This window comes from Arvicola amphibius, chromosome 7 (assembly GCF_903992535.2).
Source record: "Arvicola amphibius chromosome 7, mArvAmp1.2, whole genome shotgun sequence".
Lineage (NCBI taxonomy): Eukaryota > Metazoa > Chordata > Mammalia > Rodentia > Cricetidae > Arvicola > Arvicola amphibius.
The window spans coordinates 55,103,918-55,129,912 of record NC_052053.1 but is presented as its reverse complement, the minus strand read 5'-3'; the positions used below and the strand labels follow the sequence as shown (position 1 = coordinate 55,129,912).

Genomic DNA, 25,995 nt, shown 5'->3' with positions numbered 1-25,995 from the left:
GTAAGTTTACAAACAGCAATTATGTTTAAGTAGAAGACAGGACAAAATACAGAGAAGTAAGACTCACCTTTTCATACATTTAAATAGCAATTATTATAGAATTTACATAAAATAAGCCAGAGCCTTTTGATTTTGAATAATCACTTGATATCACTAGTGTTTACATACCATAAATATATAGTTTGTGTCAGGAACCTGACCTCCAGTTCTGAACAGTTCACAAAGATCATAGAACTATAAAAGAAAAGCAATACATGCTGATTATAAATTCCTGTGAAAAAGTTAAGATAAATTGTGAATGAGACATGTGAAGAAACAGATTTCAAATATTTACATTTGTAAGAAGAAATAAAGTATAAGCAAAACTGCCAAGATTTAATTCCCAAACCTTAAAAGGCCTTGAAAAAAAAATACACATAAGCTAAGGTACTGCTTTGTGTAACAAAATGCAAATGTCAATTATATTGGGGAGGCAAGTTACAAGGAAACTTAAGAAATCCATTCTCTAAAGTTTACTCTACAGAATGCTAACAGATCAAAGATGACATCATGAGGCTTCTATTTAGGAGCTGGCATTACAGATGTCAGGCTTATTATAACCTCTTCATCCAGAAAACTGCTTGAAAAAACAAAAAGAAAATAGCTTTGTAAGTAGTCAAAATGGTTTTTATTTATGAAGCAGCCTCTATTCAGGGCCAATTTAGATACATTTCTGCTCCTATATACCATGACATCAGGGAGAGAACTTGCAGTCAGTCAACTGTGTGGTAGAGTGATTCTTCACAGCATATTCCTGGTTCTACAATCCCAACTACACTGTATGTACACAGCAGGCTATGAACTAGCTTTTTAGCTTTTAGTTCCCAAGTCTAATGCTAAGTTGTGCCCTCTAGTCAGTGTTTTGGAATTCTTATAAACAAAAGCCAGCAGATAGGGGCTGGAGAAATGGCTCAGTGGCTAAGAGCATAAACTGTTCTTCCTGAGGACCAATGTTTAATTACTGGTACCTATCCAGGTAAGTAGCTCACTACCACCTGCAATTCAAACTCTAGGGGATTCAAATCCTCTGGCTTCTATGGGCGCATCACACATGCACATTACACAAACATACACACACATACACACTTAAAAATAATAAACAAAATTAAAAAAATGAAAAAAAAACAAGTCAGCAGGTATTCGAGGTCCTACAGTCTCATCGAAGAAATAGATTAAATCTTTTTCATCTCATTCTATCAGTGACTTGCTATAAAATCTTGCAACAATTTACTTTTCTGAACTTTTGCTAATCTCATTCTTACTAAAGAAATGAGCAGATTCTAATAAGACATTGATGAATGAACAAGACCAAACCATCTCTTGTTAACTATAATTTCTATGAGCACCTAGTCTTTTATTTTGCATCTTTCGCCATCATGGAACACCCTACACTGCTCCACACAACAACACAGCAGTGTATTACACTTTATAAGTAGAAGTCAAAGTTCATGAGATATTTGACTACTGCTTTTATTTGTCAGTTCAGTGAACCAGGAACCAGGCATGGCATGAAGACCAACACCACCTAATCACCAGCTGGGTTTTGTTTTATTTTGCAGCACAAGTTAGAAACAAATGGATCACTGACTCTACAAACCCTAAAACTTCCTTGTGAAAATTACCTGTCCATGTATGTCCCCACACACTGTTACTGGTGTTGACACTGGCTGAACATTTGACTCTTCCAAGAGCAGATCGCAAACATAGTCACACAGTCGCTGAAAGAAGAGAGGGAAGAAAATGTCAACTTTCACGACAATATTAAAACTAAGGATTAAATACAAAAAAAATACAAAGACTAATATTTAGAGAAACTAAGTCTCTCCTTTAAAAAATATTTTATATGCATGAGTATTCTGCCTGCATGTACCACTTGCATGCCAAAGAAGGCCTCAGATCCCCTGAAGCTGGAGTAAATGTGAGTTAATGTAAGTTCTGGGAGCTAAACCCAGTTCCTCTACAAGAGCAACAAGTACTGTTAACCACAGAGCCAACTTTCCAGCTCCCCCAACCTTAAGTCCTTCCTTTGATAGGTAAGAAAATTGTATCATACATTCAATCAGTAATAAATATATAATTTTTTTTAATTAGCAGATAAAAGCACATGCCTGAGCAGAAAACAAGATCTGGTACAGCACCATTAAGACTGAGTAGGAGAGTAGTGCGGTGGTGGCACAAGTCTTTAATCCCAGCACTCAGGAGGCAGAGGCAGGCGGATCTCTGTGAGTACAAGGCCAGCCTGGTCTACAGAGTGAGTTCCAGGATAGCTAGGACTGCTGCACAGAGAAACCCTGTCTCAAAACAAACAAACAAACAAAAACCCAAAACAAAACAAAGGGAGAGAGAAGGGGGAGGGATTGAGTGGAAAAAGACCCGTGCACCTAACCACCCCAGGCAGCGAGGAGGAAATAGATAGGGGGGAGGAGAGAGAGAGAGAGAGAGAGAGAGGCGGGGGGGGGGGGGGGGGGGGGAGGGAGGGAGGGAGGGAGGAAGCGGCAGATTTGAAAAGGTGAAGGCGGTGAGGACCAAGCTAGTGTGAGTGGCCTGCTTACCACCTGGGCCCATGCCTGGGTACACAGTCAATGTTTACAACCATGACTCCTGTTACTACTGTGCTAAGAGGATAACGTTGCAGAGAGTTGGCTGCAGCACGGTCCTGCCATTGCCTGCACAATAAAGCAGACCCTGTTCACAGAGGTGGGGGTGGGGTTTGCAGGTGAGCTGTCCTGAGGGCATGAGAATGGGAGAGTTGGTTTTGTCCCCCTTGTCTGCCACAAGGTGGCATGGATGAAGGAAAGATGCCCTTCCCACCTTGTCCTCCTCCACCTGTGGCAGGTAGGTGAGCTGACCCAGCACCTTGCCTGGGCAGCACAGTAGAGCTGACCCTGTTAATAAGTGCATGGGTGAGCTGTCCCAACATCTGAGTGTGAGTGGTGCCTGCATCTCTCCATACACACACATAAGCATATAACAAATTAACTAAAAATGTAATTAGAAAAAAGAGTCAGGTGTGGTAGCACACACCTTTAATTCCAGCACTCCAGGGGCAGAGGTAGAAGGATCTCTTTAAGTTCCAGCCAGGACAGTCTGGTCTATACAAAGAGTTCCAGGCCACCAAGACCATTGCCTTAGTTAAGGTTTTTATTGCTGTGATGAGACATGACCACAGCAACTCTTATAAAGAAAACATTTAATTGGGGTGGTTTGCTTACAATTTCAGAGAGATAAGTCCATTATCATCATGTTGAGGAGCATGGCAGGCCGACATGGTGCTGGAGTAGCTAAGAGTCCTACATCTTGCAGGCAACAGTAAGTCAAATGAGACACTGGGCAGTATTCTGAGCATAGAGACCCTCAAAGCCTGCCCCCACAATAGCACACTTCCTCTAACAAGACTGTATTTGATGGAGGAAGGTCATCTGTCTATGTGTTACTTTCATTGGTTAATAAAGAAACTGCCTTGGCCCTTTAATAGGACAGAAAATTAGGTAGGCGGAGTAGATAGAACAGAATTGTGGGAGAAAGAAAGCTGGGTCAGGCAGACGCTTTAGGCAGATGCCATGCAGTTCCTCTCCTGGTAAGCCACCCCTCATGGTGCTACAAAGATTACTAAATATGGGTTAAAGCAAGATGTGAGAATTAGCCAATAAGAGGCTGAAACTAATGGGCCAGACAGTGTTTAAAAGAATACAGTTTCCATGTAATTATTCTGGGGCTAAGCTAGCTGTGCAGAAGCCGGGCGGGACGAAAAGCAGGCCTGCCTGCAGCTCCTTCAACACGTATTTGCTCTAACAAAGTCACATCTAATAGTGTCACTCCCCATGAAATTATGGGAGCCAATTACATTCAAACTACTACAACTATGTAGCGAGACACTGTCTCAAAGCAAACAAAAACACACCCCTCCCAAAATAAAAAAGCAAGCAAGCAAGCAAGCAAGGGGCTAGATGTGGGTGATGTGGTTGCTGGGCTCCCAGGAACCGAGGGACTGGAGCAGACTACTATTCAGTTGACTGGCTTGCAGGGTTCACTGTAGAGTCAGAGCAGATGCTTGAGGCACAGACTTAGGCTGCAGAGAATTCTTGGAGTATAGCTTCACAGATAAAGCTGACAGGACAGTTAAAAATGAGATTAATGCAAAAAAATTAAACAGAGAATGGATCTACAGTCATTGCTAACTTGTTCCTCTATGGATCAGACAGCAGTACCTATCTTATTACAGGGACTTGCTGTGCTTACAAAAGAAAGACCACCAAATTCCACCAAGTACCTACATTTGGTTGCTACTGTAGATTTACATGATTATAAGGTAGCTTTAATCGCCATGATTCTCCTTCCCACTCTGGAAATTAAAGAACCTGCAGGACAGCAGAACTCATTTCTGGAGTTGCAGAAGGGTACATCCCCTCCCTCCCCTGATCTCATTTAATCATTTTATTTATTTAATGAGTATACTAATTTAATGAGTATCATCTGTGTACTTTTTTTCTCAAATTGCCTATTACTTTATTTTATTTTCAAAATAAACTGCTAAATTTGGAATATATGGCAGCTCACAGTCTCACAATCATCTATTATTCCAGTCCAGGGCCCCCTAGGGCACCAGGTATGCACGAGGTATACAGACAGACAGACATGAAGACAAAACACCCATAACATCAACTAAAAAATTTTTTAAAAGGCAACAAGAGGGATTGTTCTTATGTAAGGAGGTGCTCTTGGCACTGTCTTGGGGCTCAGTTCACTTACTATGGAAGGAAGCAGGTGAATATGGCCTGGGTGAGAATAACACAGTGCTTTATAACACCTGTCAGCAGGGAGCCTCTCTCCAGAAGCTCTGCCACTAGCTGTGAAACATGTCTGAATCTGACATCTTTGTTATTGAAGGAAACAGGAAATGGCTGTATACTAAATGCTGTGTGTCACCAGAGGTCTCTAGGATTATTAAATATGGCTTTACTGGGGGCAAAAGAGATGGCTCAGAGGATAAAGGCAACACTAAAGACCAGAGCTTGATCTCCAGAACCCACATGGTGGAAGGAAGAGAACTGACTCTTGCAAGTTGTTTTCTGCACCATGATACATGTATACACACAATAAAAACAAACTAATTTTAATTAGCTGGTGGTGATGGTGATGACATATATCTTTAGTTCCAACATTTGGGAGGCAGAGGCTAGATTGGTCTACATTGTGAGTTCTAGGTAGGCTAGGGGTACACAGTAAGACCCTGTTTTTAAAATAGTAGCTAAATAAAATAGAGAGATGGCTTCAGTGCCTCACAGCTCTGTGTCAGTCCAGGGTAGAAGCTCATCTCTGAGGCATAGATACAGGCACTTTGTTCCTAAGAAGTAGGAATGAGGAGAGTCTGATACACATGTTATCTCCCTTGCGGTTCTCTGACATGTTTTTTTCTTTCATGTTCTTTTTATGTATCTGGGATTACCCTGGGTATTTTTGGTTTCAATTTTATAGAACCTGATTTATAAACATTAACTATGGATTCCATTCTAACTGTAGAAAGGGATACTTCTCACTGGAGGAAAGCATTAGGTGTAGAGTAGTTCTCTCATTTAAAATGTGTCTGTAGCTTTTTGGGGTGAGTGAGGAGTGAGTGCCCGAACCGCGGCAGCTGCCTGGAGAGGGACCACCGACTCTCCACAACTCCCCCTGCCACCAGCACACTTCCTGCTCTTCCTGCAGGGGTTATTCTCCCCAGATACCGCCTCTCTCTCCCTGTCCCTTCCCAGCTTGCACCCAGAATCCTCCCCCCCTCCCCCTTCCTCATCCTCCCGTCTTTGGGGCCACAAAATCCCACAGCTCAGCCTGTTTGGGCTCTGGGGACCCGGAATTGAGTGCACCCAGGCCGGTGGGAGGTCCCCTCCTTCATTTGACTGCCCGGAGCAAGGTAGGCCTTTGTCTGAGAGCTGCTTGGCCTGCAAGGGGACCTCACAGTCTGCAGAAGGATCCATCATTCTTTGGGGTGAGTGAGGAGTGAGTGCCCGAACCGCGGCAGCTGCCCGGAGAGGGACCACCGACTCTCCACAACTCCCCCTGCCACCAGCACACTTCCTGCTCTTCCTGCAGGGGTTATTCTCCCCGGATACTGCCTCTCTCTCCCTGTCCCTTCCCAGCTTGCACCCAGAACCCTCCCCCCCTCCCCCTTCCTCATCCTCCCGTCTTTGGGGCCACAAAATCCCACAGCTCAGCCTGTTTGGGCTCTGGGGACCTGGAATTGAGTGCACCCAGGCCGGTGGGAGGTCCCCTCCTTCATTTGACTGCCCGGAGCAAGGTAGGCCTTTGTCTGAGAGCTGCTTGGCCTGCAAGGGGACCTCACAGTCTGCAGAAGGATCCATCATTCTTTGGGGTGAGTGAGGAGTGAGTGCCCGAACCGCGGCAGCTGCCCGGAGAGGGACCACCGACTCTCCACAACTCCCCCTGCCACCAGCACACTTCCTGCTCTTCCTGCAGGGGTTATTCTCCCCGGATACTGCCTCTCTCTCCCTGTCCCTTCCCAGCTTGCACCCAGAATCCTCCCCCCCTCCCCCTGCCTCATCCTCCCGTCTTTGGGGCCACAAAATCCCACAGCTCAGCCTGTTTGGGCTCTGGGGACCCGGAATTGAGTGCACCCAGGCCGGTGGGAGGTCCCCTCCTTCATTTGACTGCCTGGGGCAAGGTAGGCCTTTGTCTGAGAGCTGCTTGGCCTGCAAGGGGACCTCACAGTCTGCAGGAGGATCCATCATTCTTTGGGGTGAGTGAGGAGTGAGTGCCCGAACCGCGGCAGCTGCCCGGAGAGGGACCACCGACTTTCCACAACTCCCCCTGCCACCAGCACACTTCCTGCTCTTCCTGCAGGGGTTATTCTCCCCGGATACTGCCTCTCTCTTCCTGTCCCTTCCCAGCTTGCACCCAGAATCCTCCCCCCCTCCCCCTGCCTCATCCTCCCGTCTTTGGGGCCACAAAATCCCACAGCTCAGCCTGTTTGGGCTCTGGGGACCTGGAATTGAGTGCACCCAGGCCGGTGGGAGGTCCCCTCCTTCATTTGACTGCCCGGAGCAAGGTAGGCCTTTGTCTGAGAGCTGCTGGCCTGCAAGGGGACCTGACAGTCTGCAGGAGGATCCATCGTTCTTTGGGGTGAGTGAGGAGTGAGTGCCCGAACCGCGGCAGCTGCCTGGAGAGGGACCACCGACTCTCCACAACTCCCCCTGCCACCAGCACACTTCCTGCTCTTCCTGCAGGGGTTATTCTCCCCGGATACCGCCTCTCTCTCCCTGTCCCTTCCCAGCTTGCACCCAGAATCCTCCCCCCTTCCCCCTTCCTCATCCTCCCGTCTTTGGGGCCACAAAATCCCACAGCTCAGCCTGTTTGGGCTCTGGGGACCTGGAATTGAGTGCACCCAGGCCGGTGGGAGGTCCCCTCCTTCATTTGACTGCCCGGAGCAAGGTAGGCCTTTGTCTGAGAGCTGCTTGGCCTGCAAGGGGACCTCACAGTCTGCAGAAGGATCCATCATTCTTTGGGGTGAGTGAGGAGTGAGTGCCCGAACCGCGGCAGCTGCCCGGAGAGGGACCACCGACTCTCCACAACTCCCCCTGCCACCAGCACACTTCCTGCTCTTCCTGCAGGGGTTATTCTCCCCGGATACTGCCTCTCTCTTCCTGTCCCTTCCCAGCTTGCACCCAGAATCCTCCCCCCCTCCCCCTGCCTCATCCTCCCGTCTTTGGGGCCACAAAATCCCACAGCTCAGCCTGTTTGGGCTCTGGGGACCTGGAATTGAGTGCACCCAGGCCGGTGGGAGGTCCCCTCCTTCATTTGACTGCCCGGAGCAAGGTAGGCCTTTGTCTGAGAGCTGCTTGGCCTGCAAGGGGACCTGACAGTCTGCAGGAGGATCCATCATTCTTTGGGGTGAGTGAGGAGTGAGTGCCCGAACCGCGGCAGCTGCCCGGAGAGGGACCACCGACTCTCCACAACTCCCCCTGCCACCAGCACACTTCCTGCTCTTCCTGCAGGGGTTATTCTCCCCGGATACTGCCTCTCTCTCCCTGTCCCTTCCCAGCTTGCACCCAGAACCCTCCCCCCCCTCCCCCTTCCTCATCCTCCCGTCTTTGGGGCCACAAAATCCCACAGCTCAGCCTGTTTGGGCTCTGGGGACCCGGAATTGAGTGCACCCAGGCCGGTGGGAGGTCCCCTCCTTCATTTGACTGCCTGGGGCAAGGTAGGCCTTTGTCTGAGAGCTGCTTGGCCTGCAAGGGGACCTCACAGTCTGCAGGAGGATCCATCATTCTTTGGGGACACCAAACACCTCCGCGCTCCTTTTGAAGGAAGAGATGGGCAGGCGCCAATGCAGGAGCTCCTCCAACAACATGAAAGGCAACATGACATCACCACAAGCCAGACATCCCGAAACAACAAGAATTGAACACCCTACCCCAGAAGATATAGAAGAAACCGACATTAAACAGTACTTTATAAAAATAATAGAGGACCTTAAACAGGAGGTAAAAAACTGCCATAAAGAAATGGAGATGACAAACAAAAAGGTAGACGAAATAAATAAATCTCTCAAAGATACCCAAGAAAAACAAGAAAAACAAGAAAAAGCAATCAAACAGGTAAGGGAAACAGTACAAGACCTGATAAATGAAATGGAGGTATTGAAGAAAACACAATCTGAGGGACGACTGGAAATGGAAACTCTGAGTAAACGAACAGAAACTTCAGAGACAAGTATTTCCAACCGAATACAAGAGATGGAAGAAAGAATCTCGGACTCTGAAGATACTATAGAGGAAATAAACTCACAGATTAAAGAACTAAACAAATCTAACAAATTCTTAACACAAAACATTCAGGAAATCTGGGACACCATGAAAAGACCAAACCTAAGAATAATTGGGGTAGAAGAAGGAGAAGAATTACAACTCAAAGGCCCAGAAAACATATTCAACAAAATTATAGAAGAAAACTTCCCCAACCTAAAGAAGGATGTTCCTATGAAGGTACAAGAAGCCTACAGAACACCAAATAGACTGGATCAAAAGAAAGCATCCCCACGCCATATAATAATCAAAACACAAAACATACAGAATAAAGAACAGATATTAAGAGCTGCAAAGGAAAAAGGTCAAGTAACATATAAAGGGAAACCTATCAGAATTACACCTGATTTCTCAATGGAAACCATGAAAGCCAGAAGAGCTTGGATAGATGTGCTACAGACACTTAGGGAACATGGATGCAAGCCTAGACTATTATACCCAGCAAAGCTTGCATTCACCATTGATGGAGAAAACAAGATATTCCAGGACAAAAACAGATTTAAACAATACGCAGCCACAAATCCAGCCTTGCAGAAAGTAATAGAAGGAAAATCACAAACCAAGGAGTCCAACAACGCCGACAATAACTCAGGCATCTAGCGACCCTTCACCAGCACAACTAGGAGAAGGGAAACACACAAACTCTACTACTAAAAATGACTGAAGTTAACAACCACTGGTCATTAATATCACTTAATATCAATGGACTCAATTCACCTATAAAAAGGCACAGGCTAAGAGACTGGATACGAAAACAGAATCCAACATTTTGCTGTTTACAAGAAACACACCTCAACCACAAAGACAGGCACCTACTCAGAGTAAAGGGTTGGGAAAAGGTTTATCAAGCAAATGGCCCTAAGAAACAAGCGGGTGTGGCCATACTAATTTCCAACAAAGTTGACTTCAAACTAAAATCAATCAGAAGAGATGGAAAGGGACACTTTATACTCATAACAGGAAAAATCCTTCAGAATGAAGTCTCAATCCTGAATATCTATGCCCCTAATATAAAAGCTCCCACTTATGTAAAAGAAACACTTCTAGAACTCAAGGCAGCCATCAAACCACACACACTAATAGTTGGAGACTTCAACACTCCTCTCTCACCAATGGACAGGTCAATCCGACAGAAACCTAACAGAGAATTGAAAGACTTAATGGAGGTAATGAACCAAATGGACTTAACAGACATCTATAGAACATTCCACCCAAATAGGAAAGACTATACCTTCTTCTCTGCGGCTCATGGAACCTTTTCGAAAATTGACCATATACTTGGTAACAAAGCAAACTTCCACAGTTACAAAAAAATATTAGTAACCACCTGTGTCTTATCGGATCACCATGGATTAAAATTAGAATTCAACAACAATGCTACCCCCAGAAGGCCCACAAACTCATGGAAACTGAACAGTCAACTACTGACCCACACCTGGGTCAAGGAAGAAATAAAGAAAGAAATTAAAGTCTTTCTTGAATTTAATGAAAACAAAGACACAACATACTCAAACCTATGGGACACAATGAAAGCAGTGCTAAGAGGAAAGTTCATAGCACTAAGTGCCCACTTAAAGAAAACGGAGAAAGCACTCATTGGAGACTTAACAGCACACCTGAAAGCTCTGGAAAAAAAAGAAGCAGACTCACCTAGGAGAAGTAGAAGACTGGAAATAATCAAACTGAGGGCAGAAATCAACAAAATAGAAACACAGAAAACAATCCAAAGAATCAATGAAACAAGAAGCTGGTTCTTGGAGAAAATCAACAAGATTGACAAACCCTTAGCCAAACTAATCAAACGGCAGAGGGAGAACATGCAAATTAACAAGATCAGAAATGAAAAGGGGGACATAACCACAGACACAGAGGAAATTCAGAAAATCATTAGATCTTACTACAAAAGCCTGTATGCCACAAAATTGGAAAATGTAAAAGAAATGGACAGTTTTTTAGATAAATACCATATACCAAAGTTAAACCAGGACCAGGTAAATGCTCTAAATCGTCCTGTTAGTCGCGAAGAATTAGAAACTGTTATCAGAAACCTCCCTACCAAAAAGAGCCCAGGACCAGATGGTTTCAATGCGGAATTCTACCAGAACTTCCAAGAAGACCTAATACCTATACTCCTTAAGGTATTTCATAATATAGAAACACAAGAGTCACTGCCAAATTCCTTCTATGAAGCTACAGTTACCCTGATACCTAAACCACACAAAGACTCAACCAAGAAAGAGAATTACAGGCCAATCTCACTCATGAACATGGACGCAAAAATTCTCAATAAAATACTGGCAAACCGAATCCAAGAACACATTAGAAAAATTATCCATTACGATCAAGTAGGCTTCATCCCAGAGATGCAGGGCTGGTTCAACATACGAAAATCTATTAATGTAATCCATCATATAAACAAACTGAAGGAAAAAAACCATATGGTCATCTCATTAGATGCTGAAAAAGCATTTGACAAAATTCAGCACCCTTTTATGATAAAGGTCTTGGAGAGATTAGGGATACAAGGGTCATTCCTAAATATAATAAAAGCTATTTACAGCAAGCCGACAGCTAACATCAAATTAAACGGAGAGAAACTCAAGGCTATCCCACTAAATTCAGGAACACGACAAGGCTGTCCACTCTCTCCTTATCTCTTCAATATAGTGCTTGAAGTTCTAGCAATAGCAATAAGACAACATAAGGGAATCAAGGGGATTCAATTTGGAAAGGAAGAAGTTAAACTTTCATTATTTGCAGATGATATGATAGTATACATAAGCGACCCCAAAAACTCCACCAAAGAACTCCTACAGCTGATAAACTCCTTCAGTAACGTGGCAGGATACAAGATCAACTCCAAAAAATCAGTCGCCCTCCTATACACAAAGGATAAGGAAGCAGAGAGGGAAATCAGAGAAGTATCACCTTTCACAATAGCCACAAATAGCATAAGATATCTGGGAGTATCGCTAACCAAGGAAGTGAAGGATTTATTTGACAAGAACTTTAAGTCTTTGAAGAAAGAAATTGAAGAGGATACCAGAAAATGGAAGGATCTCCCCTGCTCGTGGATTGGGAGGATCAACATAGTAAAAATGGCAATTCTACCAAAAGCAATCTATAGATTCAATGCAATCCCAATCAAGGTCCCATTAAAATTCTTCACAGAGATTGAGAGGACAATAATCAACTTTATATGGAAAAACAAGAAACCCAGGATAGCCAAAAAAATCTTATACAATAAAGGTACTTCTGGAGGCATTACCATCCCTGACTTCAAACTCTATTACAGAGCTACAGTATTGAAAACGGCTTGGTATTGGCATAAGAACAGAGAAGTTGACCAATGGAATCGTATAGAAGACCCGGATCTTAAACCACAAATCTATGAACACCTGATTTTTGATAAAGGAGCCAAAAGTACACAATGGAAAAAAGAGGGCATCTTCAACAAATGGTGCTGGCATAACTGGATGTCAACCTGTAGAAGAATGAAAGTAGATCCATATCTATCACCATGCACAAAACTCAAGTCCAAATGGATTAAAGACCTCAATATTAATTTGAACACATTGAGATTGATAGAGGAGAAAGTGGGAAATACTCTACAACAAATGGGCACAGGGAACCGTTTCCTATGCATAACCCCAGCTGCACAGACTTTAAGGGCAACATTGAATAAATGGGACCTCCTGAAGTTGAGCAGCTTCTGTAAAGCAAAGGACATTGTCACTAAGACACAAAGGCAGCCTACTGACTGGGAAAAGATCTTCACCAACCCTGCAACTGACAAAGGTCTGATCTCTAAAATATATAAGGAACTCAAGAGACTAGACGGTAAAATGCCAATTAACCCAATTAAAAAATGGGGCGATGAACTGAACAGAGAATTCTCAACAGAAGAAGTTCGAATGGCCAAAAGACACTTAAGGTCATGCTCAACCTCCCTAGCTATCAGGGAAATGCAAATCAAAACAACTTTGAGATATCATCTTACACCTGTCAGATTGGCTAAAATCCAAAACACCAATAATAACCTTTGCTGGAGAGGTTGTGGGGTAAGGGGCACACTCATCCATTGCTGGTGGGAATGCAAACTTGTGCAACCACTTTGGAAAGCAGTGTGGCGGTTTCTCAGGAAATTCGGGATCAACCTACCCCAGGACCCAGCAATTCCACTATTGGGAATCTACCCAAGAGATGCCCAATCATACAACAAAAGCATATGCTCATCTATGTTCATAGCAGCATTATTTGTAATAGCCAGATCCTGGAGACAGCCTAGATGCCCTTCAGTGGAAGAATGGATGAAGAAACTGTGGAATATATACATGCTAGAATACTACTCAGCGGTAAAAAACAATGACATCTTGAATTTTGCAGGCAAATGGATGGAAATAGAAAACACTATTCTGAGTGAGGTAACCCAGACCCATAAAGATGAACATGGGATGTACTCACTCATATTCGGTTTCTAGCCATGATTAAAGGACATCGAGCCTATAAGTTTGGGATCCTTGAGAAGATAATAAGAAGGTGAACTCCCAAAAAAGATATAGTAATCCTCCTGGATATTGGAAGTAGACACGATCGCCAGGCAAAATTGGGAACTTGAGGGTTGGGCAAGACTGGGCCAAGGGAAGATGGGGAGAGAAAAGTGTGAAGGGGAGAGCGGGGGGAGCTCGGAGGAATGGGGTGCTTGGGATATAGGAAGGGTGGATATGAGAGCAGGGAAGCATATATCTGAATTTAAGGAGCTACCTGAGGGTTGTCAAGAGACTTGACCCTAGAGGGGTTCCCAGGTTTCCAGGGAGACGCCCCCAGTTAGTTCCTTGGGCAGCTGAGGAGAGGGAGCCTGAAAAGGCCAGTTCCTATAGCCATACTGATGAATTTCTTGCATATCACCATAGAACCTCCACCTGACGATAGATGAAGAAAATGACAGAGCCCCACCTTGGAGCACCGGACTGAGCTCCCAAGGTCCTGATGAGGAGCAGAAGGAGAGAGAACATGAGAAAGAAAGTCAGGACCGTGAGGGAACCTCCAGCTGGCGACAGATGGGGAAGGTGACTGAGCCCCACATTGGAGCACTGGACTGAGCTCCCAAGGTCCCGATGAGGAGCAGAAGGAGCGAGAACATGAGGGAGAAAGCCAGGAACGAGAGGGGTGCGTTCACTCATGGAGACGGTGGGACAGAACTAATGGGAGATCACCAACTCCAGTTGGAATGGGACTGATGGATCATGCGACCAAACCCGTCTCTCTGAGTGTGACCAACAGCGGGGGCTGACTGAGAAGCAAAGGACAATGGCTCTGGGCTCTGATTGTTCTTCATGGACGGGCTCTGTGGGAGCCTTCTCAGCTTGGTCGATCACCTTCCTGGACCTGGGGGGAGTTGGGAGGACCTTGGTCTTAGCATAGAGTGGGGAACCCTGATGGCTCCTTGGCCTTGAGAGGGAGGGAGGGGAGGTATGGGTGGAGGGGAGGGGAGGGAAGGGGGAGAAGGAGGGGAGAGAAAGGGGAGAAGGAGGGGAGGGAGGGGGAGGAGGAGGGAAGGAGATGGAAATTTTTAAATATAAAAAAAATAAACCATGAGAAAAAAAAAAAAGAAAAAAAAATGTGTCTGTAAATGGAGTTTGGTTAACAATTCTTTCAAGTCTAGGACAGTACAGTAAACTGATTAAGAACAGAGGTTATTGAAGCAGAATGAATTGCAGTCAGATCTTGATCTCATTGCTGACATAACTATGACCTCTCATAAGCACTTTAAGCTTACAGCAAACCTCAAGCTTTCTGGAGATAAATGGAGGATAATAAGCACATTCTTCATAAATAAACATTTGGGCAAGATAGTTAGTCTAAACTCAGCACTGCAGAAGAAAAAATGCAGAACAGGGAGGGGCTGAGCGAAAGTGCTCTGCCACCTCCTACAGGGATCACATTTCAAAAGACAGAAGTGCAGAAAGTTCATTACTTGCTGAACATTCTTTAATACAAATGCTGCTTTTCATTAATATGGAAACCTAACATAGTCTTAATTAACGTAGTGACTTCTTTGGTAAGATTGTGTGGCAGGAGGATGTAAAAACTGTACTAACTTTATCTGTCGGGGACAAGAACTGTAAAATTTACTCAACTAATTTTGGAAAATAATACTGATATTAACATTATTGACACATCAGCTATTAAAACATTCTAAGGCCATTGTAATTAAAGTAGTTTGATAAAGGAATGAAGTGATCAGTACAATAGAAGATTTTAAAGGTAAATGCAAATACAAAAAGTTTAGAATATACTTAAGGCAGGACTAAGGACGTAGCTCATTCGGCAGAGCATCTGCTGAACACATGTGTTTGATCCTCAGCATGGTATAAACTGGACACAGTGGTGCTCCCTATAATCCCAGTACTTTGGAGGTAGAAGCAGGGAATGAGGACTTCAAGGACATATTCAATTATATAGTTGGAGACTAACCTGGGCTTGTGAGACCTTGTCTCAAAGAAACAAAAAATAAAAACTAAAAATAAAAATAAAAATCACTGCCTGAGTTGTTCACTTTAGTTTCGAGTCTTCCTTCCTTTTTCTTCTTTTTAAAGCTAAGGAGTTTCTAGAGCCCCGGCTGTGCTGTAAGTCCCTATGTAGACCAAGTTGGCCTTGAACCTGACTCTGCCTCCTGAGTGTTGGGATCAAAAGTGTGCACCATCATGTCTAGCCTTAGTTTCATTTTTTTTAAAGTCACTAAATTAACTTTGTCTTGGGATTAAGACATAGTTTCCAACAATTTCTGAAACAGTCCTGCATTCTGTAATACATAAATATGTAGTGGCATTCTCATCATAAAATCAAAATATCCATCAATGCTGAAAATGTTGTCTTATAATATCAAATATTCAACCATGACTTATAAACTTATAGACTTAAAAACAAGCACATCCATTTCACTAATATACAAATTTTCTTTCATTTTAATAAGTGGTAAAATTACATGGGCACCAAATGACTTATTATTATTAATAATAATATTAGTAGTAGTAGTATCAGCAGCAGGAAGTTTGGTTTTTTGAGACAGGGTTTCTCTGTGTAGTTCTGGCTGTCCTGAAACTTGCTCTGTAGATCAGGCTGCCCTCAAACTCAGGGATCCACCTGCCTCTGATTCCTGAGTGCTGGGATTGAAGTTGCATACCACTACATCTGCCTGACTTCTAAGGACTTGTTTTAAAGTGATTTTTAAAGTAATTTTTAGGGGGCTGGAGAGATGGCTCAGAGGTTAAGAGCATTGCCTGCTCTTCCAAAGGTCTGCCTGCTCTTCCCAAGGTCCTGAGTTCAATTCCCAGCAACCACATGATGACTCACAACCATCTGTAATGGGGTCTGGTGCCCTCTTCTGGCCTGCGGGCATACACACAGACAGAATATTGTATACATAATAAATAAATAAATAAATAAAATATTTTAAAAAAAGTAATTTTTATAATTATGAGTAAAAATGTCTAACTTATATAATTATAGATCTGTATATCCGGGGTTTCATAAAACTCTTGGACAAAAAAAGAGTTGTGAATGAAAAGGTTTAAGAGCCCTGATCTAGAAAGGCCTGTCTTCACTCTCATTATACTACCTTCCTTTTCTATTGTTTTTTTTTTCCTCCCAAATTATACTTTAATGCCATGCAATCAAACTGTAGTAACACGTTTTCATTATTGAGTAAAGCCTCTATAGAGTTTGTTACTGTGTGGACTATAAACAAGACACACAAGATACTGTGACTAAACAGTATTAGGGAGGACCTAAGAGAGGAATGTCTCTGTTCCCTCTATCAGGGTCAGTGATTACCCTGAGTAGCTCCTGGTTTTATCATCTCAAAAACTTTAGTTCTTCCTGGTGGTGGTGGCACACACCTTTAATCCCAGCACTCGGGAGGCAGAGGCAAGGAGATCTCTGTGAGTTCGAGGCTAGCCTGGTTTACAGAGTGAGTTCCAAGAGAGGCTCCAAAGACATACAGAGAAACCCTGTCTCAAAAAACAACAACAAAAAAATAGTTCTAAAATTAGTTTCTAGAAATGCTTATGTATCTAATCTTTAGGAAATGACCTGCTCATTGCAGCTTTTATTTTATATACCATATATATTTTATACTTTCACTGCTGGCTCTATCTTAACTTATTTTCTGACTTGTTTTCCTTTTATTCTATTTTTCTGCACTAGTGAGCACACCTTTGGAAAACACCCACTATCCTTTCTGCAACAAAACAAGCTATCATTTAATAAACATTTGAAATGGATCATAATCCTGAGTGGAATCCCGAAAGGCTCCATGGTTCCCACATTCTAATATGCCAGAATTTATGCCCAACTGAGACTGATCTAGTCTGTAACCAACTCCTGAACTGCTTCTTAGTCCTGATCTACAATCCCTGCACCATAAACTGAAGAACATCAAGCAAGGAACCTTGTCAATCTCAAAGGCTAAGTGTCTAGAGAAGACCTGTCAACTACTTAGGCAGGATCCTTTATCCTTCATCCAACCCAGGTATGCTATTTAGAGTACAATTTTAACTGCCGCCTATGAATGCTGGTTCTGCAGATCCAAATGAGCATTTAGACAGCAATGCCCCTAAGCCCGTTAAAACACTGCCTTTCATCTCTTTGATTCAGCAGGAGCTTCCAGAGAACTGCCTATCAATCAAGGGGCCCTGGATTCAATCTCCAGCACTACAAAGCTTCTGTAACAAGTAACAGAAGTAGCACGTAAATTCCTATCAAGTACCCACAAATAAAAAAAAGTCTATGAAACTTCAGTATATATCCTTTGCAGGTCAGCAACCTCACCAGCAGTGGCCTCACAGAGCCCGGGCACACGGTGGGCAGGACACAGACTGTCCTTTCCTGAAAGCCTTCAGAGCTTTGTTTAGTGTTTTGTTTGCAGAAAACATCGTTCCTCTTACTGTTCAAAATGGTCACAATCTAAAAAACAGACTCTTGGTCTTATCACAAATTCAGGAAAATTATGTTCCTCTCCCTATGCATGTTCAGTTAATTATCCTAGAACAATAACAGATTCGTGGTCCCACTTTCAGGATCCTGTATCTCTTCTCTACTTCTTCCTCAAAATACACATTCATTGTCTCCCTCCCATTCTATTCTCTGCCCCATCTCTGTATTCCCTCTTGACCTTCAAATTTGTTCTTTTTTGTTTGTCTGAGATAGGATCTCATGTGGCTCAGGTTCTTTATGTAGCTGAAGAAGACCTTGGACTTGTGACGACCCTTCTGCCTCTACCTCTAGGTGCTGGTGTTACAGGGCTTTGCCATTACACCTGTTTTTACGACAGTTATGTCCCATTCCAGTCCAGGGTCCAAAATGTTGCTAGATGTTATTTCTAAAAGCTCCCTTTTACTGCCCTTAGAAATACCTCAAGAGGCCAAGCGGTGGTGGCACATGCCTGTAATTCCAGCACTTGGGAGACAGAGGTAGGTGAATCTCTGAGTTTGAGGCCACATTGGTTTACAGAGTGAGTTCTAGGGCAGTTGAGGGTTTCTACACAGAGAAACCCTGTCTTGGAAAAAAAAAAAAACCCAATCCAAAAACCACCCCCCCCCCCGAAAAAAAAAGAAGAAATTCCTCAAGAGTATTTCTTCAGAATAATCAGAAAAATCCATTCTGATACCTTCTTGGTTTTATTTGATTCTCATTCCCATATAACAGTATATCTCTCCCGTCAGGTATTAGGGCCATACTTTTAATCACAACACTTGGCAGACAGAGGCCAGCAGATCTCTCTTGAGTTCAAGGATAGCTACTTAGCAAGTTCCAGGCCAGTCAGGGCTACATAGTGAGACCCTGTTTCAAAAATAAGAAGAGAAAGAAAGAATGTATCTCTGTAATAGTTTTCTCTAAGTTGACTTTTCCCATTTAGTTAGCCACATATTAACAACATTTCAAAATTATATTTTTCTAGTATCCATAAACATTTTTTAGGGGTGAGGGCAGGGGTAAAGATGTAACTTGGGGCATACCTGTGATCTCAGCACCATAGAGGCAGAGGCAGGAAGACTGCTATAAATAGGGCCAGGTGTAAGTTGAGACCTCGTCTCAAAAACAGAAACAATTAACTCTAGCCTTCTATTAGAGCACCTGCTACACTGTATAATGATCATCTCTTTATCTCTCCAATCTCTTTTATACCGAGAGACATCCAAAGGGAGAGAGATAACATCTAATCTACCCTTGGTACTCACACCTGCATCCCAGCACTTGAGAAATGGACACAGGAAAATGTGGAATCAAGGCCAGGTTTAGCCACATCAAAAGTTTAAGACTAGTCTAAGTCTGGAAACCTGTCTTAAATACACACACACGATAGAGATAAACTTGGTAGTAAGAGTTCTTTTCTGGTATGTGCAAGGCCCTAGTTTCTGTGTGTGTGTCTCTCACACATATACTTCATAATGAAATTGGTATATTCGTTTTTCTTGTTTTTTAAAAAAGATTTACTTACTTACTATGTATACAGTGTTCTGCCTGCATGTATGCCTTCATGACAGAAAGGGACACCAGATGTCATTATAGATGATTGTGAGCCACCATGTATGTGGTCACTGGGAATTGAACTCAGGACCTCTGGAAGAGCAGCCTCTTAACCTCTGAGCCATCTTTCAAGCTCCCTGTTTTGATTTTTTAAAAAGATTTATTTATTATGTATACAACATTCTGCCTCCATGTATATGCCTGCACCCCAGAAGAGGGCAACAGATCTCATTACAGATGGTTGTGAGCCACCATGTGGTCGCTGGGAATTGAACCCAGGACTTCTGGAAGAACAACCAGTACTCTTAACCACTGAGCCATCTCTCCAGCCCCCGCTCCCTATTTTTAACTATGTGTATGTGTGTAGGTCTATGCACATGAGTGCAGGTACCTGAAGAGGCAAGAAGTGTTGGGTCCTCTAGAGCTGGAGTTATAGGCAGCTGTAAATCACCCACTGTGGGTAAAATGTTGGGAATCAAACTCAGGGCCTGTTCAAGAGCAACAAGCTCTTTGAAGAGCCACCTCCCCAGTATCAAGATATATTTTATTTTAATTTGTTATTTGAAACAAGGTTGTGTTGTTGAAACAAGGCCTGGCTGGCCTTGAACTCAGGAGATATGCCCGCCTCTGCCTCAAGTGCTATGACTTATATACACTATCATGCCTAGCTTTATTTTACTTTTAATCATGTGCAAATGTGGATAAGTGTATGCACACATAAGCGCAGATTTCTGAGGAGGTCAAAGTGAATGTTGGATCCCCTGTAGCTGGAATTACAGGTGATTGTGAGAAGGCAGGCCTGCATGCTGGGAACCAAGCACGGTCCTCTACATGAACATTACACACCCTTAATGACAGCTAACTTGTCTATCTCTTGTTTTTTTATGTTAAAAAATGTAGCTACTATAAAATTGAAGACATTATGCTCATATTAGGCAGAATTACTACAGAATATTTTAGGATGACACAGGAGAATATGACTCTGAAGTCAAAAGACAAAGAAGACACCAGGCACTATCAAAAAGGGTTTAGAAAACAGGCTTCTAGCATTACACAAAAAGCATAGTGTGGCCTGGCATGGTAGCCAGACAAGGTGATGCACATATATAATCCCAGAACTAGGAAGGCTGATGCAGGATAACTGCTGTAAGTTCAAGGCCAGCTAGGGCTACATAGTGAGACCCTGTCTCAAAAAACCAGGGGTTGTGGTGGGAGGGAGGGAAGAGGGGGGAAGAAGATAATCTTGATATTATAGCTATAGAACTCCTCAATTTTTACTTTTTTTGTTTTTTTGAGACAGGGTTTCTGTGTGTCTTAGCTGTCCTGAAACTAGCTCTTGTAGACCAGGCTGGCCTTGAACTCACAGAGCCCCATCTGCCTCTGCCTCCCAAATGCTGGAATTAAAGGTGTGCGCCACCACCACCCAGCTCTATTTTTACTTTTTAAAACAGGGTCTCAAATAGTACACATAGGCTACCCTCAAATTTGTTACATAGATAAGGATGGCCTTGAAGTTCTGAACCTTCCGCCTCTGCCTCCAAATCTGATTTTATTCATTGCTGGGGATCAAGTCAAGTGCTCCATTTATTCTAAGCAAATACTCTAACAACTGAGGACCCTCCCCCAAATTCTTTTTTTTTTTTTGAGATTTTTATTCATTTTATGTGTATAAGTGTTTTTGACTGAATGTATATCTGTGTGCCATGGGCCCAAGGAAGCCGAAAGAGGTCACTGTATCTTCTGGGACTGGAGTTACAGATGGTTGTGAGTTGCCATGTGGGAGCTGGGATTGAACCTAGGTGTTTTTAACCTCTGAGTCATTATTAAGTTTCTCCCCAAAATTAAGGGTAAAAAAGGTAAGACTTTACAGATTAAGATGATAGACGTTTTGCCTAGCATGTACAAGGATCTTTTTGGTAATATTTATTAAGTGTCTCCAATTATTTCTTTTTTTCTTCTCATAGAATTTTGGAACTAAGATCTCAAAAAAGACATTGCTAGAGGTTAGAGAGACTGCTCAGCAGTTAAGAACACTGGCTGCTCTTCCAAAGGATCTAGTTTCAATTTCCAGCACCCACATAGTAGTTCACAACCTTCTGTAACTCCAGTTCCAAGAAAGCCAATGCCCTCTTATGCTCTGCATGCATATGGTACACAAACAAACATGCAAGTAAAATGTCCACATACATAAAATAAAAACAAATTTTAAAAAAATCACACAATTTTTTTAAGACTCAAGGCTGGAGAGATGGCTGGCTCAGTGGTTACAGAGCACTTGTTGGTCTTGCATATTACCTAGGTTCAATTCCCAGCACCCCACCTGGAAACTCTAATTCCAGGAGATCTGAAGACCTCTTCTGACTCCCTCAGACACCAGGCATGCACATGATACAGATACATTTAGACAAAACATTCATACACAATAAATAAAGTCTCCTAGAATATTTCCTTGGCCTATTTTTAGTTTGTACTTTACACCAAGGAACACAAAGTCCCCTCCTTCCCTCCCTCCCTCCCTCTCTCTGAGATAGAATTTCACTCTGTAGACCAGGCTGGCCTCAAACTTACAGAGAACCACTTGCCTCTTTCTTCTGGGTGCTGGGATTAAATGCATTTGCCACCAAAAGTGACTAAAACTGAATTTCATAAACACTAGATAGTCAGGAATGCTGGTGCACCTTTGTAATTCCTACACTCAGGAGACTGAAGCAGGAAGACTCCAATTACTGCTAGCTCAAGGTTAGGCTAGGCTACATTAGCTGAGTTCCAGGCAAGACTGGCCTACGATAACTAAGCAACCAAGTAAACAGTAAATATATCAGAGACGGGCAGCACAAGCAAATCAATCTGATAAAACTGTTTCCAGGACAGGGAAAAAAAATTCTAGGATATACAGAAAATTTACACCCTCCCCCCACCCAGTAGTTACCCAAAAACTTAGAGGGTTGTGGAAGTCTAGTAAGAAACAGATACAGTGGGGCTGTAGAAATGACCGAGTGGTTAAGAGCACATACTACTTTTGAAGAATAGCTGTGTTCTATTGCCAGCACCCATGTCAGGCTGCTTACAACTGCATATAACTACAGATCCAGAAAGATCTAATCAATGCCTCTGGCCTCTGAGGGTGTCTGTACTCATGTGCACAAACTCCCAGAGGTACGTGGTGAATCTCTGAGTTCAAGGCCAGTCTAGTCCTTAGTGAGTTCCAGAACAGTTGGACTACACAGAAAAATCGTGTCTAGGTAAACAAAATAAATAAATTAAATTAAAAAGCACACAACAGGAGAAATGGCTCAGCCGTTAAAAGAGCTTACTTGCAGAAGACTCAGGTTTGATTCCCAGCACCCACATCAGGTAGTTCATACCACCTATAAAATCAATTCCAGGGGATAGGATGCCCTCTGCCTCTGCTAGTACCAGCACACACATGATGCATATAAATTCACACAGGTACACATACAAATACACAAAAATAATAAATCTTTTAAAAATTTAGTTTAACCCTCACACTACAATAAGATAAAGCAAACCACTATTAAGGTAGAAGCAGAACCGGGGGTTCAAGGTAAGTTTAGGCTATATGATACCGTGTGTGTGTTGTGGGCGTGTGTGTGTGTACGTGCGTGTGCGCACGCAAAACACTAAGAACTGGAGGATGGCTCAGCACTTAAGATTATACAGAGGGGCTGGGTGGTGGTGGCACACACCTTTAATGGTGGGGGCAAAGGCAGACATATCTCTGTGAGTACAAGACCAACCTGGTGTACAGAATGAGTTCCAGGACAGCCCTAAAGATACAAGGAGAAACCCTGTTTCGAAAAATAAAAAAATAATAAGAAGAAAAGAAAAGAAAGAAAAAATATAGAGCAGTCATGTGCACAGAGTTTGTGCACATGAGTACAGACACCCTCAGAGGCCAAAGGCATTAATTAGATCTTTCTGGATCTGTAGTTATATGCAGTTGTAAGCAGCCTGACATGGGTGCTGGCAATAGAACACAGCTATTCTTCAAAAGTAGTATGTGGTATTTAGGTTACAGCATTTGGGTACACTGTGGATTGAAGGTCACCATGAACTTTTTTAAAATTTATTTTTATTTTATGTGTATGACTTTTTGCCTGCATGCATGTTTGTAAAACATGTGTGTGCCTGGTGCCTGCAGAAGCCAGAAGAGGGCATTGCATCCCTTGAACTGGAGTTACAGAAGGTAACAAGCTGTCATGTCCTTGCTGGGAATAGAATTTCCAGGTCCTCTGGGAAGGGAAGTCAGTGCTCTCAACCACTGAGACATCTCTCCAGTCCCAACAAGACCTGTCTTAAGATCCCATCTCAGAAAGAAAAACAAATCCAAAAAAAAAAAAAAAATTACCAAGCACAAAGCAGAGACAAATAACTAAAAGATGCAGGCGGCTGAACATGAATACCAACCACGTAACACACACAATCAACATGTAAGTACAACTTAGGTACTTTCACACAAACAGCACAGGTGGTCTTAAATATTTTACATAGTTGTTGACTGATCAACTTCATGTACCAAATGAGATAGGAAAACACACACAGAGCAAAATCTTGCCTAGGAGAAGTAATAATTCATTAACAAAAAGATAATTTTTTTTCTTGAAAGAATAGTTTTAAGCCCCTGACTTAAAATGATTATAAAAACATCATAAAAGAATTCAAATGATCGAGAGTTTATGCATTTACTACATAGTAAATCAAAAGAAATGGAATAAAGCTTACACTAGCAACATGGGACAAACACCAATGGGGACTAAGCACTACCTTTAGCGGAAGCAAACACGTTTGCAACAGCGGGACACCAACGGCTTGCTCCCGTTCCCTTCAGTCCTTTACCACTCTCAGCATGAACTGAGTGAGACCTCCTCGGAAAACCGAGAAAACGACACTTTGGCTTACGCGGGAAGAGCTCAGTGGTCCTAACACAGTGGAACTTCTGGATAAGAGAGCGCTTGTCCACTAGCTGAATAGCCTGCTCAGAAATGGGACCCACAGCAGAAGGATCAGAAGAAAACGAACTCCTAAGACGCAATTTAGCGGAGTGGTAGAGCAGAGGAGACCTGACTCTCCCGTCACGGCCACACGGTCCCGCCCACCGGCTTCCCACCTCGCAGGGACTTAACACTGCGGCCACCCGCGTCCCTGGAGCAGACGGCAGCTCCTGTCACCTCTGCTGGGAAGACCCCTTCCCGAGAGCGCCGCCCGCCGGGCTCGGCCGGGCTCCATCCCCGGGAGACCGAGCGTGTCCGAGTGGAAGAGTCTTCCAGCAAAGCTGCTAGGGCTGGGAGTCCTGAGGGGCCGGGGCCGCACATCCCCGGGATCCCCTCAGGGAGCCGCGCCAGCATTCGGGATCGGGCTCCCCTGCTTCTCGGCGTCTCGCCGTGTCGTACCCGGTCGCCTAGCACCGCGGAGCGCCCCCCGCCTCGCCGGGACCTGGCGCCGGGTCGGGGTCCGCCCGAGGGAGAAGGGCGGGCCGGCGGGCGCCCGGCAGCCGGAAGGGGCTTGCCTCGCAAGCAGGCCGGCCTCCGGCCCGGCTCACCTTCAGGTCGTTCTCGGGAAGGTACTTGCACTGCCGCGCTATCTCCACATACTTGTCCAGATCTAGCGGCGCCATTTTAGGAAGAACGAGCCACGGCGAAGGCAGCGGCAGCAGCTGAAGTACCGGAGGCAGCGGCGGAGGCCGAAGCCGGAACCCTCCTTACGTCACGTCCGACCCGTGAGTGGCGTCTGCGCAGCGTCCTCAAAACCTGACTCGCTCCTCTTCCGCACCTCGACACGCCCCGTGCCCTCTCGGGCCGAACTCCGGGTCTCTAAGAGAACCCGGGGGTCCTGCAGACGAGCCCTGCTGGGACCTGTAGCTGTGTGCCGCAGGGAGTGCTGGGACTTGTAGTTTTAGTAACCTACTCTTCACCTCTGAGAAACCAGTTGAGGCTTTTCCGCGGGAAAATTACGAAGTGGGTATCTAGGTATTCCCTAGCTCTCATTCCTGCCCTGTAAAGCACCCTGTCAGCGTCTTCAGTTACAGTTAGGATAACTGTGGCCGACTTTCCAGTGATGACCTGGCCTAGACGTGTGAAACAGATTTAACTCCCCCAATTATCCGGCTTAGAAGAAAAGAAAATAAAATGAAGCATTTATTAAGCTAAATTCTATACACATAGTGGCACGGTATTTTTCCTCTTCAATTCTTGTAAAACTAATAGGCATGCAAAGCTTGCACGTGTTACTTTCCCCAAATATCAAAGGTGGAGCCTAGACTGGAAAACAGGCTTATTTAAACAGACTTATTTGAACTTGGGAGTCCCACGAGGGGGCAGGAAGGGTTTTTGATGGTTTTACTTTGGTTTTTGTCGTATCCCAGTGTCAAGAACAGTTCTTTACACCTAATATAGCTTTAACATTGGTTCATTTGGCAACTGCATATTGAGCAGCAACTAAGTATAGATACACTTATAGGGAATTAGAATATCCAGTGATGACAGTAGAGGAAAACCTCTATCTCTGCGGCTGGAAAGTTTGCTCAGTGATTAAGAGTACTAGCTGCTCTTCCAGAGGAGGATTCAAGTTCTATTACAGCACCCAAGCGGCT

General features: G+C 43.8%; 1 protein-coding gene across 1 annotated transcript in view; it reads right to left on the bottom strand.

Moving 5' to 3' along the window:
• Positions 1–25,094, bottom strand: part of Ppp6c (protein phosphatase 6 catalytic subunit) — a 40,135-nt gene extending 15,041 nt beyond the window's left edge. Inside the window, exons 1-3 of the mRNA XM_038337152.1 lie at positions 24,946–25,094; positions 1,662–1,757; positions 169–234 (exon numbers count right to left, since the gene is read on the bottom strand). Coding sequence (XP_038193080.1) covers positions 169–234; positions 1,662–1,757; positions 24,946–25,020 — 237 coding nt within the window. The 5' untranslated portion in view covers positions 25,021–25,094. The remainder of the gene's footprint in view (positions 1–168; positions 235–1,661; positions 1,758–24,945) is intronic.
• Between the last annotated feature and the right edge of the window lie 901 nt (positions 25,095–25,995).